We start from the raw sequence: 18138 nt of genomic DNA on the forward strand, positions 1-18138 counted from the left end.
GCCTCTCCATTGGACGTCCGCGTCTCTCCGTGCCTCCATTGTCTGCCGCCTCTCTCGAACACTCAATCTTACAAGACCGAGACTCCCACCACCACCACCAACTCCATTCCCGCACTACCCCCCACCGCATCTCTTCCCGTGCGAGAGACCCCCCCCCCCTCCCACGTGACTCCTCCCCCGGCTAGCATCCACCACCAAACGTCCTCCAGCATCATCATCGTGGTCGTCATCTCTCTCACTTCTCACGCTCCATCCATCATCAGCCGCTCCTCGGACCCGAGTCCCAAAGGAGAGCCGCGGGGAGAGAGAGAGAGAAGGAGGGAGGGAGGCTTCGCGGAGTTCTCCCGGGAGTTGAGACGGAGTCGAGGTCTCCTCTGGCGGGTGCTGGTGGCGAGACGCTGGGGACAGGGAGACTCGCAGAGCCGGGCTCTGGGGAGGGGGGGGGGGGGTCCGCGCGGCGTGGTTACGTCTCGCTGCCGTGTCTCTCGGTCTCTGCCGCGTCCCTTCGCCGTTCCTCGCTCGCCTCTCCACCCCGTTTCTCGTCCGTCTGCTGAAGCCTCCGATCACTTTGCTGCGTCTTGGCGTCTCTCTGCGGTGTTTCGAGTCTTTGCTGCGTCCCACTACAGCTGTCTCTGTGCTGTGCCTCTGTCACATGTCTGCTGTGTTTCTAGTCTAATTGCTGTGCGCCTCTGCCGTGTCTGGCCGCACGCTGTGTCTCTCTGCTGTCTCGCTCATGTCTATGATGTGTCTGTCTATTGCGTCTCTGTAACCTCTGCTGTGGCTTTCTAGTCCCTGCTGTCTCGCTAGAATCTGCTGTATCTCTGCCGTGTCTGTCTGCATGCTCTGTCTCTCTAGCCCTCGCTGTCTCACTGTGTGTTTGTCGTGTGTCTGTCTGCCGTGTCTCTCTGATCTCCGCCGTGTCTCTGCTGTGGAGTCGTGGCGCGGCCACCCTCGAGTCATCGACTCTCTCTCGCCATCGACTCCACATCGACCCTCTTCCACTGCCACCGTCTTGCGCCTCTTCTGCCCTTCTTCTTGATCCTCGTCCAGCCTCTTACCCCCCACCACCCTCACCCCCACCACCACCACCATCTCTGCTCCTCCACCCGCCACTCCATCACCCCCAGCTCGGCGATGTCGAACCCCGGCACAACCGGCGACCTCAGCAGTGGCCCAACGAGACGCACGACCAGGTCCCTCGCAGAAGACGTCGCCGGCGGCCCAACCAGGGGGCCGGCTCGCGGCCTCGCGGGGGCCCTTCGCCCCGCGCCGCGCACCCACTGGGTGGTGAGCGCCCTCGCCGCGCACTTTGGCCACGACCGCGGGGCCGAGAACGAAATCGCGGTGCTGGCCACCGGCCTCGACCAGTACCTCCAGGAGGTGTTCCACCACCTGGACTACCCCGGAGTGGGCACCCTGCCCGCAGACGACTTCAGGGCACTGTGCGACGTCTTGGGCCTCACGGACGAACGCGCACGTGGTGGCGGTGACGACGACGACGAGAGTGACTATGATGATGGAGGAGGTGGCGGTAGCAGCATCCGTCTCCTGAAGGACCTCCCCCAGAGGTTGACCTTCAGACAGTTCCACGCCAGGCTGTGCGACCACTTCTCCTGCGCCCAGCGTCCACCTGGCCCCGGGGAGCGCATGCCCGTGGGCGAGGAGAACGAGCTCATCGAAGCTCAGATCAGGGTGCGAGACCCTGTGAGGAGGAGGAGGGCTGCGACGACGACAAAGATGACGATGTCGAGGAACACGTCCAGCAGCAGCAGTAGCAGCAGCGGTAGTAGCAGCAGCAGCGGCAGCAGCGGCGGCGGCGACGGAGGCTGCGCGGCTTCCCCTCCCCGTGGCCACGGCGAGACGGACGGGGGGTCCACGGAGGGGTCGGAGGAGTGGACGCATCTCGCGGAGGACGAGAACGCGAGCCTCAGGGAGCTGGTGGAGGACCTGAGAGTGGCGCTGCAGAGCAGCGACGCGCGCTGCCTGGCGCTCAACGTGGCGCTGCGCAAGAGGCGCCTCCAGGAGCCCTCCGGCTCCACCCTGGGCTCTCACCCGGGTTCTCACCCGGACTCTCACCTGGGCACTCACATGGGACCTCACCTGGACTCTCACCTGGGCTCTCACCTGGGCACTCACCTAGACTCTCACCTGGACTCTCACCTGGGACCTCACCTGGACTCTCACCTGGACTCTCACCTGGACCCTCACCTTGACTCTCACACAGGTTCTCACATGGACTCTCACCTGGGCCCTCACCTTGACCCTCACCTTGACCCTAACCTTGACCCTCACCTGGACCCTCACCTGCAGGCGGCTCTGCGGCACGCGGTGCACAGGGAGCGCGCGCTCGTGCACGCGCAGCTGGAGACGGCGAGGAGGGTGCGCGAGGCGCGGCGCCTCCTCGCCAAGGGGCTCGCGCGCGTGCTGCAGCTCGAGGCGCTCTGGAGCAGGTGCGGTGTGTGATGGGTGTGACACGTGTGGTGTGTGATGGGTGTGACAGGTGTGGTGTGTGATGGGTGTGACACGTGTGGTGTGTGATGGGTGTGACAGGTGCGGTGTGTGATGGGTGTGACACGTGTGTGATGGATGGAGCAGGCGTGGTGTATGATGGGTGGAGCAGGAGTGGTGTGTGATGGGTGTGACAGGCGTGGTGTGTGGTGGGTGTGACAGGCGTGGTGTGTGATGGGTGTGACAGGTGTGGTGTGTGATGGGTGGAGCGGGTGTGGTGTGTGATGGGTGTGACAGGCGTGGTGTGTGATGAGTGTAACAGGTGTGGTGTTTGATGGGTGCTGCAGATGTGTGATGGAACAGGTGAGTGGTGGTGGGAGTAACAGGTGTTTGATGGGTGCTGCAAGTGTGTGTCATGGAACAGGTTTGTGGTGGTGGGAGTAACAGGTGTGTTATGGGTGCTGCAGGTGTGTGATGGAACAGGTGAGTGGTGGTGGGAGTAACAGGTGTTATGGGTGCTGCAGGTGTGTGTCATGATGGGTGCTGTAGGTGTTTGTGAAGGCTCCTGCATGTGTGTTATGGGTGCTACAGGTGTGTGATGAGTGCTGCTGGAGTGTAATAGGTACTGCAGGTGTGTGAGGGTGCAACAGGTGTGTGATGGGTGCCGCAGCTGTGTGTGAAGGGTAGAACAGGTGTCTGAATGCTGATGTATGTGTGTGCGGAGAACTGCTACAGATGTACGAAGGACAGTACACGTGCCTGACGGACATGTAAAGTGCGTGAAGGAGAGCGCATGCTAAGAGGCTCGATCTCGATGAGGTTCACCGCGGCCTCGTGGAACCGATCATCAATGATTCGGGTGCTTTCGTTTGTCTCCATGAGCCTGAGGCAATCGTCACCAAATTTTCCTGGAATCTCGAAAATTTATTTTAAAATTCGTTCAACTGTCAACACTCGTTGCCCTCCCATCCCGAGCCTGACCGCCGCCATAGGAACGTGGAATGTCCACCACTGGCCAACGAGATGCGCATCGCCTGGCGCTGCTTTTGAATGGAACAGAGAGACGCGAACTTATTGTTGTTGTTGTGTGTGTTTGTGTGTGTGTTTTTGTGTGTGTGTGTGTTTGTGCGTGTGCGTTTTTTTGTGTGTGTGTGTGTTTGTGTGTTTCGTGTCGACCAAGGGAACGTCCGATTTTCAATTCAAAGTGAGTGTGAAGGCATGGTGTGGTGGGTGTGGGTGGTGGGTGTGGTGGGTGTAGGTGGGTGTGGGTGGGTGGGTGTGGGTGGGTGGGTGTGAATGTGGTGGATGTGGGTGTGGTGGGTGGGGGGAGGAGGAGGAGATGTCGAAATCCTTTCACGGAGTTGGGGGGCAGGGAGAGGATGGCGAGAATACGGGGGGGGGGGGGGGCACGCGGATAGCTGTGTCGCTATAGAGCAGCAGCTGGGCTCTCACTCGCTCGCCCGGGGCAGATGCCAGCACAATGGGGTCGGAGAGAGAAGAGACAGAGAGAGAGGAGACGCAGGCGGGTCAAACATTCAAACATTGGGCGCTTTTGAAACAGGAGGGTGATGGTGGGGGGAGCACAACAAAAGACAAAGCAGCCGCATCACGCCGTGGCCACGAACGTCAAAGGCAAGAGAATGCAATGTTCTCTCATGCAAATGAGAAGTCGTTTCACCCAGCGGGTGTTGTGTGGGTTATTTTCACACCGGTCACAGCGGCGAGATGCGTGGAGAGCGGTGAGCGCCGCGCTCACGAACCCGGCGACCCGAGTTCGATTCCCGCTCACGGCCAACACCGGTGACGATTGGCTAAATCGGTTTTGGGACTCCGCTAGGTCGACTCAACCTCAAATTAGTACCCAGTGCGGTGTGTAAACATCGCAACTAGGTGGACAAAGGCGGCCGTGTGTGGTGCTGGCCACCCACCCCCTCGTGTGCCGTGCCGGCCTGCATAGGTGCTCGCTAACAGCACTTGCCCCAACAGTCTGTTTAGGCTACATGGGGGATCTTTGTTTTGTTTCACACCGGCGACTGCCGCGAGTTTGTGATGTTGTTGGAACAGCCGTCTTGTTTGTTGCTCTTGTTGTTGGGTGGTGGTGGTGGTAATTCCCGAGATGAAATCTCGCCAGATCTCAAAAGCTAAGCGGTGGTTGAGGCTGGATAGTGATCGGATGGGCCAACAACGGGCGCAACGGACGGTGCAGTCACAGGGCGCTGTCGCGTGCAGCAGAGGGCAGTGCGGCAAAACATCCACGAATATTCTTGTGCTCTCTGCAGCCCCAACAAGCTTCACCGACCTGTACTGACCTGCGTGGTGAAGTATGGTCAAATATTCACAGCGAGTCTGCATGGGGTGGTGGGGAAGCTCTCATCCAGCAGTCGATCGCCCCGAGTCGCTCTCGCAAATGAGACGATGCTCGTCTCTTGAGTTACTTGGCCTCGTTAAACTGAACTTTACAACAAAAAATTGGGCAGTAAGCAAATGTGGAAATGTGGAATTTCCGCACTTGGCTTGAACGCGGAGACAGCGGACAGGAGCTTTGCATGCCGCGTGGCGAGATGACGATGATTCTCTCTCGCTCTCTCCCTGGCTCGGGGTTCGCACGGCAGTGGCGAGATGTTAGCTACCTCGCCTGGCATGCAGGGAGTCATCCATTTGAGAAGTGCATTGCCCGAGCGAATAACCCGTTAGGCTACACACAGTCCTGTTTTCAAGTGTGACTCGGCCAGCAGATCGACACGGCCGGAAGAGTTAATAAACAAGATACAAAATAGCTTAAATGTAAAAAAATTTAAACTAAGCGATCTTACGTACATTTGAATTGTTTCGACCTCAACAATGTCTGTTTAAAAGAGTACAGTGATGGCAGAGTGGCGATCCCCAGAGAAGACACCGCCACTTGGTTCCAAAACTTTGGAGCAGCAGCCACCCACGTTAAACACTTTGTGGACCAAGTTCAGTACGAAATCTAGAAATTGAAACAAAGGTCGTGGGTTCGATCCCGACCCTGACGATGCCTGTTGTATATTTGGAGTTTGTGTGTCTCTCTCCGCCCGTGGTCACGTGGATTCTTCTCCGGGTCTTCTGTTTTTTCTCCTCCACATTTAGAATCAACATCACGCGTTTAGAGTATTTTGGTTGCTAGAAATGTCCACGTGACACAAGCCACTTCGTTGAGCTTTCATCTGTGGCGCTGGCCACCCACCCTCTCGCGTGCCGTTCCTGGCCTTCATAGGTGCTCGCAAATCAGCGCTTGGCCCAACAGTCTGTTCAGGCTATACAGGGGTCTTTGTATGGTGAGCTTCTTTCTCACCGTACGTAGCCAACCGTGCGAATGTGGTGGTGGTGCGGCACACACGGACCGGTGTGTGCCGTGCCGGCCTTCGTAGGTCGCTGCTACCGCTGACGACACTTGCCCCCCCCCAGTCCCACCGCCCCATCAATCTGTCAAAGGCTCTACCGGAGTGTGTGTGTGTGGGGGCACGGGGCATCTTTGACTTTGCGATGGCGTGGGTTTGCAGGCACCAGGCGCATCATCGCGTCCAGCACTCCCCGGCGGCGGAGCGCGACAGGAGCTTCTCGTGCGCCTCTCTCCCGTCGCCCAGACGCCGCTCGCCCACGGGCGGCGCTGCCTCGCCCACGTCGCAAGGTGCACGCCGGGCAGTCGCGGCGGCAGTGGTGGTGGCGCGTCTTGGTTGCGCCGCAGTGCGGCGATGATTTTACGAGATCAAAGCCACGAGGAGCATGACCGAAGGGGAGAAGGTGCCCTGCGTGTATGCATTTATTCCATTGGGCAAAAACAATAGAGCTTCATGGCTCATCGGATTCTTCCAGTCCAAAGAGAGATGATTTCCGACGGTGGGTTTATTTCGCCCCGTACGTAGCCAAACCGTGCTAATTCGGGAGGTGCGATCGGATGGACAACGTCAGAGGGGGCCCGTGCAGAGTTGGGGTTCGATGGGCTTAACTGCCACCAGGGCACCGAGGACCAATATCTGTACTTTGGAACCCACGTACTGTGGTCCGTTACTGGTGGAATTCAAGGGGTGTCGCGATCCACCGCCAGAGAGCAATGACCCAGCAATCACTGGATGAGTTTAGCCCAGTACGATTATTGTGCTCTAGACACCAAGTACAAGCGCCACATATATGTTGGGAGAAGTTACTTTGTTTTAATGTAGGAATTCTCAAGTCGGGGATTTGTTTACTTCCCACCAGCCTTAGCGAGGATTGCCGAGTTGCTTATACAGCGGTGTTGGAACAGTTATGGGATCACAGCTGGTGCATCTGCCAGTCATTTCAATTAGTCAACCCATGGCACCTGGGTCTGTCCCGTGACCTGCTTACCAGCAGAGAGAGCCTTCAACACTTCACGTGGCCTCAAAGTGCACCTAGCCTGGCATGGGCGCTGCAGCGACGTCACAGGCAATTTAGTGGCGAACGGCCATTGTTGCTGTTGGTGTTTGTGTTCTGATTTGTCCTGAGATCCATGAGCAATCTTTTGACAGTGCACCCGTGGATCGCGATAAACGCAGTGGCAACCGCTGCTCCAGAGCCCCCCGTAGTGCTTCTCGCACCTCCCCACGCGCACGGTTGGCTACGTACGGTGCGAAATAAGTTCCACGTGCACACATACAATAGTGAAGGTCATTCTGCCACCAAGAGTGACGTGAGCAGGCAAATCGCAGGGCTGCCTGCACCACGGTGGCAAGATGTTGACTACCTCGCCTGGTATACAGGAGTTCATGGGTTCAATCCCAACCCTGGCGCCTGCTGTATATTTGGAGTTTGCGTGTTCTCCCCGTGGTCGCGTGGATTTTTCTCCTCCAGATTTATAATCAACGTGCGTTTAGAGATTATTTGACTGCTATAAATTGCCACGTGTTAAGCCGCTTCTCGTTGAACTATCATTTGCGGCTGGGTCGCTTCTTAAAAAAGAGCTAGAGAGCTCAGTGGGCCTTACCTGGTAAAATAACATATTATAAAGCAGCCCTAAATAAATAAATAAAACACAAAAAACATTTACTTGCATAGCAAAGTAATTGTATTTTTTCATTTGCTATACAGCCAGATAATACGACAAATCGCTAACCTTAATCACCCAGTCGTTCGTAAAAGTTAAAGGTGGTATAGTACTACAGTAATAGAGCAAGTGCAGAATCACTGAACCGGAATTGATAGCTTCAACTTATTCCTCTACATGTGTAGTACATGTCTAGTAGCTGCTACGATAATTAATCCGGCATTGCCCACTGCCCCCGGCTCGTCTGTCTGCAGGCGAGGAACGTCTTCTCCTCCGTGCCGTGGAGGGCCAGGAGGCGCCCGGCGAGGCCGTGGACGCGTGGAGATGCGGGCCTCGTGCCGAGGCCGGCTTCCCGCTGCCCGGCAAGCGGCCGACGCTGCCGCCCGAATGCTGTCCCTACGGGTGCGTGGGTGTCGGGGGGACGGGGGGGGGAGGCTCCTCTCTTTAGTCAGTCCGCTGCTGGATGGGGGCCACGCGGGAGTGGCTTGTGCAGGCTTCACCGGCGGTGCGGGTTGGATACGTACGGTGGGAAAGAAATTCGACGTACGTACGTACAGTATCGCATATGAATACACGAGTGATTCGGCTCAAGTCTCGCGCGCTTCAGAATCGGTACACGTCGATAGCCCCCGCACCTCCACATTAGCACGGTTGGCTACATACGGTGCGAAAGAAGTTCAACATACAAAGACAAAGATGCCCCATATAGTCTTAACAGACTGCTGGGGCAAGTGCTGATTAGCGAGCACCTATGAAGGCCAGGAACGGCACACGAGGCTTTCCTGGATTAACAAGTGTCGTAATATATAATTAAGCAAAGAGGAATAAGTTGAAGATAATGATAAACGAAAACATGTTATGACTTAATAAAGAGCAGTTTGAGGTGGATGACAATTCGGAGCGGATTCCACCAATTCGGCCTTTAACGCACTGCATCGTCGCGGTTCTATATTCGGGTCGGCGTTGCGCCTTGCGGCCTAAATCGCCGGCGACGCATCCCATCTCGCCGCATCTCGGCAGGAGCTTGAGTTTGCGTTTCGTCGCCTGGACGTTGTCCGTGGAACGGGCCAGCACTCCACTCGTGGGTTGCCACACGTGACCACGGTGGGGTGGTCGTTCGCTAGCTGCGGACCTGGTGTGCCACCAGGGGTCAGTGCAGGGCGGAACGTCCGTTGTTTGCTTGTTGGTAACACGCAAGAGGAATTTCGCGTGCGACATAGTAAAGGTTTAAAACAATAATATCGGTTTAACCCGTTCTAGGCAATAAAACATAATGTGCGTCGATTACCGGATAAATAACCTAACCGGCAATGGATATCCAGAGTTAGTTATATGCATTCATTAATCCACTCCCCCCCACTTCGCACGTGAAGGGCTCACAAGTGATGTCATCACATCTACCCCTCTATTTAAGGAACGAAACGAGAGGATTTCTCCACAAATCTGTCTGTCGTCTGATGAAGCTGGCTGTAATTACTGGCGAAACGTCGTACTCAGATTGTAAATGTGGTGGCTTGGCTCTCCAACACACCGGTGTGCTGTACTAGTGACGAATTGGCCACGTTCTGTTTACGTGACAACCCTTACTAGTTGGCTGTGTCGGGTGGTGGCGGGTTTAACGACACATTTATATATTTACGCGATCTAACCCCCCAAAAAAAACCTGTACTGTAAATTTACCCGTTCTGGCAATAAAACAGGTGTTAAGATGTTCGTATGCCAAATATAAACCTTTTTCAAGGAATCAAGTTCGCATTAACCACACGTACTTGTGGTGAACATGCAAACAAACATGCTCTGATTATAATAACATGCACATTGTATTTGAAACTGATTGGCCTACACCAGACAGCAGCCTTCTTTACGGCCTACTCTCACTAGTGCCAGACCAGAGAACGTCAAAAGGCGAACACATTTTATAATAAAAGTTTGTTTTATTTTGGATAGGGGTGGGTTAGGTTTACCAGGTAAGGCCCACTGAGCTCTTTTTCAGAAGCGACCTGGCCGCAAATTATAACGAAGTGGCTTATCAGGTGGACATTTATCGCAGCCAAACACTCTAAGCGTATCCATAATCGTTTTTTTTTTGGGTTAGATCGCGCAAATATATAAATGTGTCGTTAAAACCCGCCACCACCCGACACAGCCAATTAGTAAGGTTTGTCACGTAAACCAAAAAAGTGCCAATTAGTGACTACAGTACTCTCAATTATTTTGGCAAACCTCGGCCGTCTTTGTCTCCCTCGTGGCGATTTTACACACCGATTAGCACGGTTGGCTACGTACAGTGCGAAAAAAGTTCAACATACAGTACGCACATAAAGGCACTAATTTGCGGCTGAGTCGACCTTGGGGAGAGGCCCCAGGACCAGTTCAGATAATCCGTGAGCGGGAATCGAACCCCGGTGGCGGCCAGGTTTGCAGCGCAGCGCAGCTAGACCGCTGCAACCGCCCGCTCGCCACACGAGCACGGGAAAGAAACGAAAAGAATCCACCGTGGCTGCGACGAGACGCGAGTCAACATTTGTGTCGATGTCTCTGCGCAAGATGCCGCAAGGGGCTGGTCAAGCGGCTGGTGCGGACGTTCAGTGACCCGGAGGGCAGCCGAGAGAAAGGTGGCGGCAGGACGTGGGAGAAAATCGCCGCGGGGAGCTGGGAGGCGAGTCCGGCGAGATGCCCGGAGGCCTTTCCCGGCGACTGGTGGAAGAAGGGAACGCCTAAGGGGTCCTCGGCCGGAGGCTCGGAGATGGTGGAGCTGATGAGGAGGGTGCAGAGGCTGTCGGCTCAGCTGCAGGAGGAGCAGGAAGTGCGACGGCGGAAGGGCGACGCACAGCAGGTGATGATTCGATGGCCACATCGACGCTGGTAATAATCTCGCCGCCAGGGAGAGGTGACCTCAGAGGGCCTGGGTTTGAATCCAGGTTTCAGTCGAACTGTGATTCAACCCGGGTTCTCAAGTGGCGTGAGAATGATGACTGCACACACACACACACAAAATAACATGAAAATGTAGTTACGTACTCAATTTGGCTAAATTCCAGCTCTGAGACTGTCGGAGAGACTACAATGCGACGGACATTACAGACATTCATGTGCAGAGCGGGTGGGAAACTGCTGCCTTCTACTGTGTTTGACCAGAGATCACTTCAAGGGACTTCAGTGGTAGCTCTGTGATATCCACAATTCAAAATATATAACACCAGGGCTGTTGGTTTGGGTTTGGTAAATACAGTAACCCACAAATATCTGGACAGAAGAGCCGAAAAGTGCCCAACATGCCATCGGAGACACACAATTATGTACGCGTCTTTTTAATATAACTTGACTCAATAACGGACAATTTGCAACATTTTATAGTTCAATAGCGCAGAGAGGGTGCTGATGTATGGCGATTTCCATGAATGCGGCTTTGGTAGGGTGGGAAAGAAAGCTGGGTGGCTGGGAAAAATATCCATCACCAGCCCTCCGATCAGCACGGTTGGCTAGGTAACGATGCAAAGAAGTCCAACGAACATAATGATGAAAGTGGCGGCTGTCTTTTGTTTGTGCTCGAAAACCAAACAAAAGGGCCAACTGTGCCACTGAAAGATCCAACGCAGAAGATCTCTGGGTTTGATCTTCCACGAAGCTCATGGTCCACCCTTAAACAACATCAGCACACACCATGGCGGATACCTGACGCACAAATGTGTGTGACTGTGGTCATTCAGAACGGACCGTACAATGTGTAACGACGCGTTGCCCGATCCACAGATACAAAGGAGACGTCAAGGCGATACACTCCACTGCTGCTGCTGACGCGGTTATCTGGCTTGACCACCTGAATGTGAAATTGTAGTCGTTGTTCTGCATCTGTATGGGCGCCGCGGTGGTATGTTGGATAGCGCTGTGCGTAACTGGGACGGGTGGGTGATGAGGCCGAGTGAATGGGGGCGTAATCTCGCGGGACAACGCACGGCAAAACCACCGGCACCTCCTGTGAAACTATTGCTCGGGCTGTGTGCGTAAAAGAGACAGCGCATCATATGGGTCATGCAGCCCGCATGGAGCTGAGTGGACATGCCAGTGACCAGTACCAGTGTGTCAAGATCGGCCTCTGTGGAGGAGGCTCGTGAAGGACGCTGCCGGGCAGTTGGAGGCAGTCGCCCACCAGCAACAATAGAGGGCAGAGGAGCGAAGCTCACAACAACGAGAGGAGCGCAGTAGGGGAGGACAGTTGGTGCATCTGCCAGTCAACCCATGGCAAGACTTCCTGCCAGCGGGCGTTCGGCGTTTCACGCGGCCTTAAAGCGCACGTAGCCTGGCACAAGCGCGGTGGTGACGTCGCCGCCACTTGGTGGCGAACGGCGGTTGTTGTTGTTGTTGCATTCCATTGCGACGTATCCCTGCGCTTTGAGCGCGGCGAGAAATTCCCCGAATGCGCTCGCGGTTTGCTCGCAGTGGAGGGAAGGGCTCGTGGCGGAGCTGCGCGCCCGGCGAGAGGAGGGCCGGAGGCTGCAGACGGAGCTGCAGGTCCTGGAGGCGGAGCGCGTGCGGCTGTCCCTGGTGGAGGAGAAGATGGGCGACGTTCTGCACGCGATGCGACGCCTCGGGACACTGGTGACCGAGCGCAACGCCATCGTCGCGTGGACACGAGCCGGCTCCCGGCCGCGCCGCCGGGCGCCGTGACGGGGAGATGTTAACTACCTCGCCTGGTATACAGGAGGTCGTGGGGTCGATTCCGACCCTGACGATGCCTGTTGTATATTAGGAGTTGGCGTGTCTCTCTCTCTCATCATCATCATCACGGTGGCTAGGATATGTTAACTACCTCATCTGGTATACAGGAGGTCGCGGGTTAGATCGTGACCCTGACGATCCCTGTTGTTTGTATATTTAATGTTTGCGTGTCTCTCCGCCCATGGTCGCGTGGATTTTTCTCCGGGCCCTCTGGTTTTTCCCTCCATATGTAGAAACACGCGTTTAGAGTATTTGGCTGCTATACATTTCCACGTGATGGACTAGCCACTTCGTTCAGCTATCATTTGTGATTTCCAGGTCGCTTCTGAAAAAGAGCTATATAGTTCAGCGGGCCTTATCTAGTGAAACAAAACAAGTTTTGTTTAGTAGTTGGTCTCTAGCGGTAATGGGCTTACGCTGACAACCCCCAACCCCAAGCCAGCCGGTCTCGCAGCGTTGCGGAAAACACCGAACTGAGAAACGAAAGCCCCCCGGGTGAAACGACTAACGCTCACCTCCCTCCTGGCGCGTTTCCCCCACACAGAACGCGTCCAGGCACCTGCTGGGCAAGATCCTGGTGGACACGCTGGAGTCGTGCCGGGACGCGGGCGGCCGTGACGACGCCGCGTGCCCGGAGGACGTCTCGGCCGTGCTGGACGCGCTGCACCAGCGGCTGTCGGCGTGCGACCCGCTCGGTGCGGTGCACCTCGAGCCGCTCGCTCCGGGACAGAGGAGGACGCCCACCACAGCCGCCGTCGCCGCCGGCTCCTCCGCTCCCTCCTCCTCCTCCTCGTCCTCCTTGCTGTTGTCGTGCTGAGGGCGATATTCCTCCCGCTCGCTCTGAAGCTTCGGGAGAGAAGGGTTATGGGGGGAGTGAGAGGGGGCTTTAGTAGCCAATGAGGACAGATTGAAATCACGGGCAGAGGAGGAGAGGAAGGTTCTCAAGCCTGGGCTTAAACGGGTGGGGCAGGGGGGGAGAGGAGCAGAGGATGGAGTCAGCAGTGTGGATGTATGTTGATAAACCTCTTCAATGTATGTTGAACTTCTTTCGCGCCGTACGTAGCCAACCATGCTAATCGAAGATTGGGGGGGGCTACAACAAACTAAACGCAAAGAGCGGTTCTAAAGAAATGAGTTTGTCAATCTGGACGACGATTTAAAAGTGCACCGCTCCAGTGGCTTCCTAATATCGGATGGGAGAGCGTTCCAGACGGCCACAGAAGAGCACTTGCAAACGCGCGATGGATGCCCAGGGGAAGGGAGTTCCAGGCTCTAGGGAGAAGCATTAGCAGCATCAGAGAATGAGCCACGGTCCTTGGAGCCGAGGTTGACTGGGGGTGTCAACAGGAGGCGTGTGATTATTGAGTGGAGGAACACGCGAAAATAATAAGTGGGATGAGGGGGTGGGTGGGGATGTGTCCTATGAAGATGGTGAAATACTCGGGTAGGGACATAGCGGAGAGGTAGAAACAGACAGGCAAGCACGTGGACCCTGGTTTGCGAGAGTGCAGTGGAGATGTAGGCAAGGGATAACACCACGCAGAATCTTGAATCATGATGTTTTGTAAAAATTGGGTTAGCGCACGTAAATGTAAATATGTCATAAACCCACCTCCACCAGACATAGCCAATGAGTAAGGTTTGTCACGTGAACAGACCGTGCCAATTTGTTCCAGCTGATGATGCTGGTTTTTGTAATCACCAGCGAAACATCGTTAACTGAATTTGTAAAAGTTGCTGTGAGTTTGCTTTCCAGCACACAACCGGTGGTGCTGAAGTAGTGACGAATTGGCCCCTTCTGTTCACGGCGACAGCCCTTACCGATTGGCTATCTCGGGTAGAGGTGGCTTCAAGACACATTTACTCGATATAACATAACAAAAAAACGCTATCATGAATAATATTGGTCGTGCAAGCCTGAACGTGTTAGAATCTTGAACGTGGCGAGTATTGATCTTGAGGTTCATTGAAGATTGGACCGAGAGGCAGTGCAAGAAGCTGAAGATTGTGGTGATGTGGTCTCGGTAGGAAATGTTTGGCTACAGACAATGAACAGGTGACAAGCATTGATGTTTACCGCAGAAAAGGGCATTGCATTGTTGTTTTATCGACGCATTAGGATACGGCTCACAGAACGGTGGTTTGTGTAAGATATTAAACTGCTTCGCCGTGTTGGGTTACGTGGGCTCGCGTGGTTCTAATCGCTCGGTTGTACAATCTCAGAATTCGAACACTTGCTGCGTTTCGCGGTTATTTGGAGGAGCAGCGGTGGACCAGGCGCGCCAGCAGCGTTTGAAACCCACAGCGCATTGTCCCAGTGCACTGGGGGTGTCCCATTTAATAACCAACCGGACACCGATCTCACTCGCCGTGTAATAAAGCGACGTGTTGGCGTTTTGGTCCATCAACCGATGAGACGTGTGGACTCACGTTTGTCCAGCGGGGGGAGGAGAGGGGGAAACTGACAAGGGAGTGGTGAAGTACCGATGGTCAAGCAACCTCCACATCCAGCAGTGGACTGACATAGGGCTGTTAATTACCGCAGCATGCATTGCAATGGCAAAAGAGAAACAATGAGTTCGGGGTGTACAAGACAAACAGCCCTAACCCAAAACTAGCCAGCCAGCCAAATCATCTCGCCAGCTTGGCCACATTGGCCCTATACCGGTGTTGTTCACTACTTTTCAGAAGGGGAGGGCACTTTCGCCGATAAGACATCATCAGTGTGAGAGACGCCACACATTTTAAACCGTTGAGAGTTTGACAGCAGCACTATAATTATGGGGGGGTGTCTCACATGTTGTGCCTGGCTGTCGCCTGATGAAACGAGTTGTAATTATCTTCTTGGTTCTTTCGGTAAAGTCACGTAGAAGGGAAATAATAAAATACTAAAAATGTTTACATAATTAAATAATTCTCACGACGTTTCGGCCACAACGCAAGCAGCCGTCCTCAGGTGAAGAACAGGTCTGTCGGGAAGACAGCGTCAGACGCACGTGGTTCGCTGGCAAGGACAACTATCCCCCCCGTCGCCGCCCTCGTTTAGCCAATCAGCGATTGTTGGGTGCAAGTGCTGTCACTGCTGTAGAGACCGGCGCAGCGAACAGCCGCTCGCTCCCCACACTGGCGATGTTCACGCATCCCACCGGGGGGGGGGGGGGGGGGGGTGCCGTGCTCGTTTAAGGCCGAAGTCGACCCCAGGAGAGAGGCCAAGCAACCGTCCCAAGACTCATACTCTTAGGTTTTTTCGGTAAAGTCACGTAGGTAAAAATAAATAAATTATAAATAATAAAAATAAATAATAGAAATAATAATAGAAATAAAATAATAAATCACGACGTTTCGGAGGTAACACAAGTCTCCGTCATCAGGTGGGACCGTCACAGCTAGATTTACTGTATCAAGTGAGGCAAAACTCCAAGAGACAAGCTCTTAAATACAAGTTAAGGGGGGGAGGAGGGGGGGCTTATTTGAATGTGGCAGCCAATGAATGGAGCGTGTTGGGTCTCAAGACTCGACATTCGTCACCGCCGCACGCGACCCCGCGAGCGCCGAGTCGAACTCCGGTCGTCCCGGGGACGGAGGGGGGGTCGTGGCGGCGCCGAGACAGGCACGGTGAGCTAGGTTCGAAAGAGGGCGAGGGGCGGACGTCCAAACGACGGCGAACACATCAAACGATGAACGCAACTAATGGATGGGCGGCGCTGCGATGCCGTGGGTGGGTGAGACCCCATCGGCCGTTGTCTACGAGCGCTATCGGCGGCGCAGATGGCTTTGGATGCGGTCCAGGGAAACAGGTGGCCGGTTCCGATAACGCGAGAGATGCCTCTCCCGAGAGGGCATGAGCGAGAGACGCACGGCACGGCACGGCATGCACGCGAGGTTTTAAGCTCCAAATTCCCCCGGGGTCATCCAGTTCCCTGAACGCACAGACACAACGCACGCGGCGGGCACACTGGTGATGATACAAACCAATACCGCCGCAATCCTGCACAGCTGCCTGTCTGCTCACCGCTCACGCCACCGCACATCCGATTAGCGCGGTTTGGCTGCGTACGGTGCGAAAGAAGTTCAGCGTGCGTCCGTACGCACGTGTGCACTCCGACTCGCTCGGTAACCGAGGTGTAGGCAGATATGCGAAAGTAGCGGATATGTGAACATACGGCTGTCACTCATTTCCCATTCGTCATCGTCATTTACGGTCATCAATTTCACTTTCGCCGAATTCACGCGTTACAGATTCGCCACCCTTTGCTTCCTCTCATTCATTTCATTCACCCCCATCTCCACCATTACATTCATTCTGTATGCACCCTTCTTAATTCTCCATAAAGCGCCTTGGTGAAGGCGCTATATGAATTACGTTCAGATCAGGTCGATAGAACATGACAGTTGCACCGTGAACAAATACTGCGCTGGGATGTGGACAGTTAATTGGTCAGGGCTGATACGTGACGTACTGTGCTGCAGTGGCAATTTCATATGACGAGATTAGGTTGAGGATATGCATCGGTGGAGGTTAATCAGCGCTGCATAGGAATGTGGAATTCCCACCACCGAATTGGAGAGGGGCATTGGGACACTATGAGACAACGCATCACCGTAGGGGTCGTGCTTTTTTCAAATTAATTTGATGAGAACTTCTGAACGCAGTGCACGGTGCCCCAACGCAGAATATCCCTGGGTTGGGTCTTCCACGAAATCCACGGTCCACTCTAAACCGCATCCACTGCACAAACCATGGCAGACGCGGATACCCGATCATGCACAAATGGAAAATTAAAAAGCATCCAGTATGCGACTGTGGTCATCCCGAACAGACCGTACAATCCACAAATACGTTGGAGATGTCACGGCGATACACTCTGCTGACACGGTTGTCTGGCTTGACCACCTGAATGTGAAACTGCATCTGTTGCTCTGTCTACATGGGCGCCGCGGTGACGAGATGTTAACTCCCTCGCCTGGTATGCAGAAGGTCGTGGGTTCTATTCCGACCCCGATGCCTGTCTATTTGGAGTTTGGGTGACTTTCTCCCCATGGTCGCGTGGATTTTTCTTCGGGTCCTCCGAGTTTTTGCCTCCACATTTAGAATCAACAGCACGCGTTTCGAGTATTTGGCTGCTAGAAATGTCCACACGATGATAGCCCCCACTTCGTCGAGCTATCGTTTGTGATAGGTCGCTTCTGGAAAAAAAAGAGCTACACATTGAGGCTTACCTGTTAAAATAAAAACAAAATTGTTTTAAGTCAGGCCACCGACCAACGAGGCAGAGCTACCCAACTCGTGGCCTTCACGCTCGCGTCGCACTGGGAGGGAGTTGGCAGTGAACGAGGAGAATCGGCGTGGGGGGGGGTAGTGCTGGATGAAGCTAGTGCGGGGCCTGTAGCATCTGTTATAAAGGGACCCAAATAACAAAAAAACACTAAAATATGAACGCACATGCATATTTACTTGCATAGTAAAGAAATATTTTTTTATTCGCTATACAGCCAGAAAATACAAGAAATCGCTAACCTTAAACACCCAGTCGTTCATAAAAGTTGAAGGCGGTATAGTACTATAGTAGTCGAGCAAGTGCAGAATCACTGAATCGGAATTGATAGCTTGAAAGCATTTAGCGCGGGGCCCGTAGCTACTACATATGCAGTAGTAGCTACTACTACACGTGTAGTAGTAGCTACTACATGTGTAGCTAGTAGTAGCTACTACTACATATGTAGTAGTAGCTACTACATATGTAGTAGCTACTACTACATATGTAGTAGCTACTACATATGGCGCTACTTTTGCTACTAGGATCATCCGGCATTCGGGGGGGAGCAATATTGGAGATGGCGAAGGGCCCCTCACTCTCGGGGCCGCGCCGCTAACCGAGGCCGAGCGCGGCTCTTGAAAAGTACGCGGGGCCGACGGATGGGGGTGAGCCCCTGCTGCCTCCGCC

General features: G+C 54.4%; 1 protein-coding gene across 1 annotated transcript; it reads left to right on the top strand.

Annotated features, from left to right (window-relative positions):
• The first annotated feature begins 218 nt into the window (after positions 1 to 218).
• On the top strand, positions 219 to 14552 carry LOC133356755 (EF-hand and coiled-coil domain-containing protein 1-like). The gene is made up of 6 exons (XM_061574413.1): positions 219 to 2450; positions 5973 to 6100; positions 7729 to 7876; positions 10022 to 10310; positions 11915 to 12073; positions 12738 to 14552. Exons 1-6 carry the CDS (start codon positions 1135 to 1137, stop codon positions 13008 to 13010), a joined length of 2313 nt encoding a protein of 770 aa, XP_061430397.1. The 5' UTR covers positions 219 to 1134; the 3' UTR covers positions 13011 to 14552.
• The last annotated feature ends 3586 nt before the right edge of the window (positions 14553 to 18138 follow it).

Source organism: Lethenteron reissneri, chromosome 55 (genome assembly GCF_015708825.2).
Source record: "Lethenteron reissneri isolate LAM-NWPU_2019-01 chromosome 55, ASM1570882v1, whole genome shotgun sequence".
In the NCBI taxonomy this organism is placed as follows: domain Eukaryota; kingdom Metazoa; phylum Chordata; class Hyperoartia; order Petromyzontiformes; family Petromyzontidae; genus Lethenteron; species Lethenteron reissneri.

Bases quoted from the DNA above. Each gene is read 5' to 3' on its own strand.
- LOC133356755 (XM_061574413.1), top strand. From the start codon at position 1,135: ATGTCGAACCCCGGCACAACCGGCGACCTCAGCAGTGGCCCAACGAGA. The intron at 2,451-5,972 runs GTGCGGTGTGTG...GTGGGTTTGCAG, and splicing joins CTCGAGGCGCTCTGGAGCAG to GCACCAGGCGCATCATCGCG. The intron at 10,311-11,914 runs GTGATGATTCGA...GTTTGCTCGCAG, and splicing joins GGAAGGGCGACGCACAGCAG to TGGAGGGAAGGGCTCGTGGC.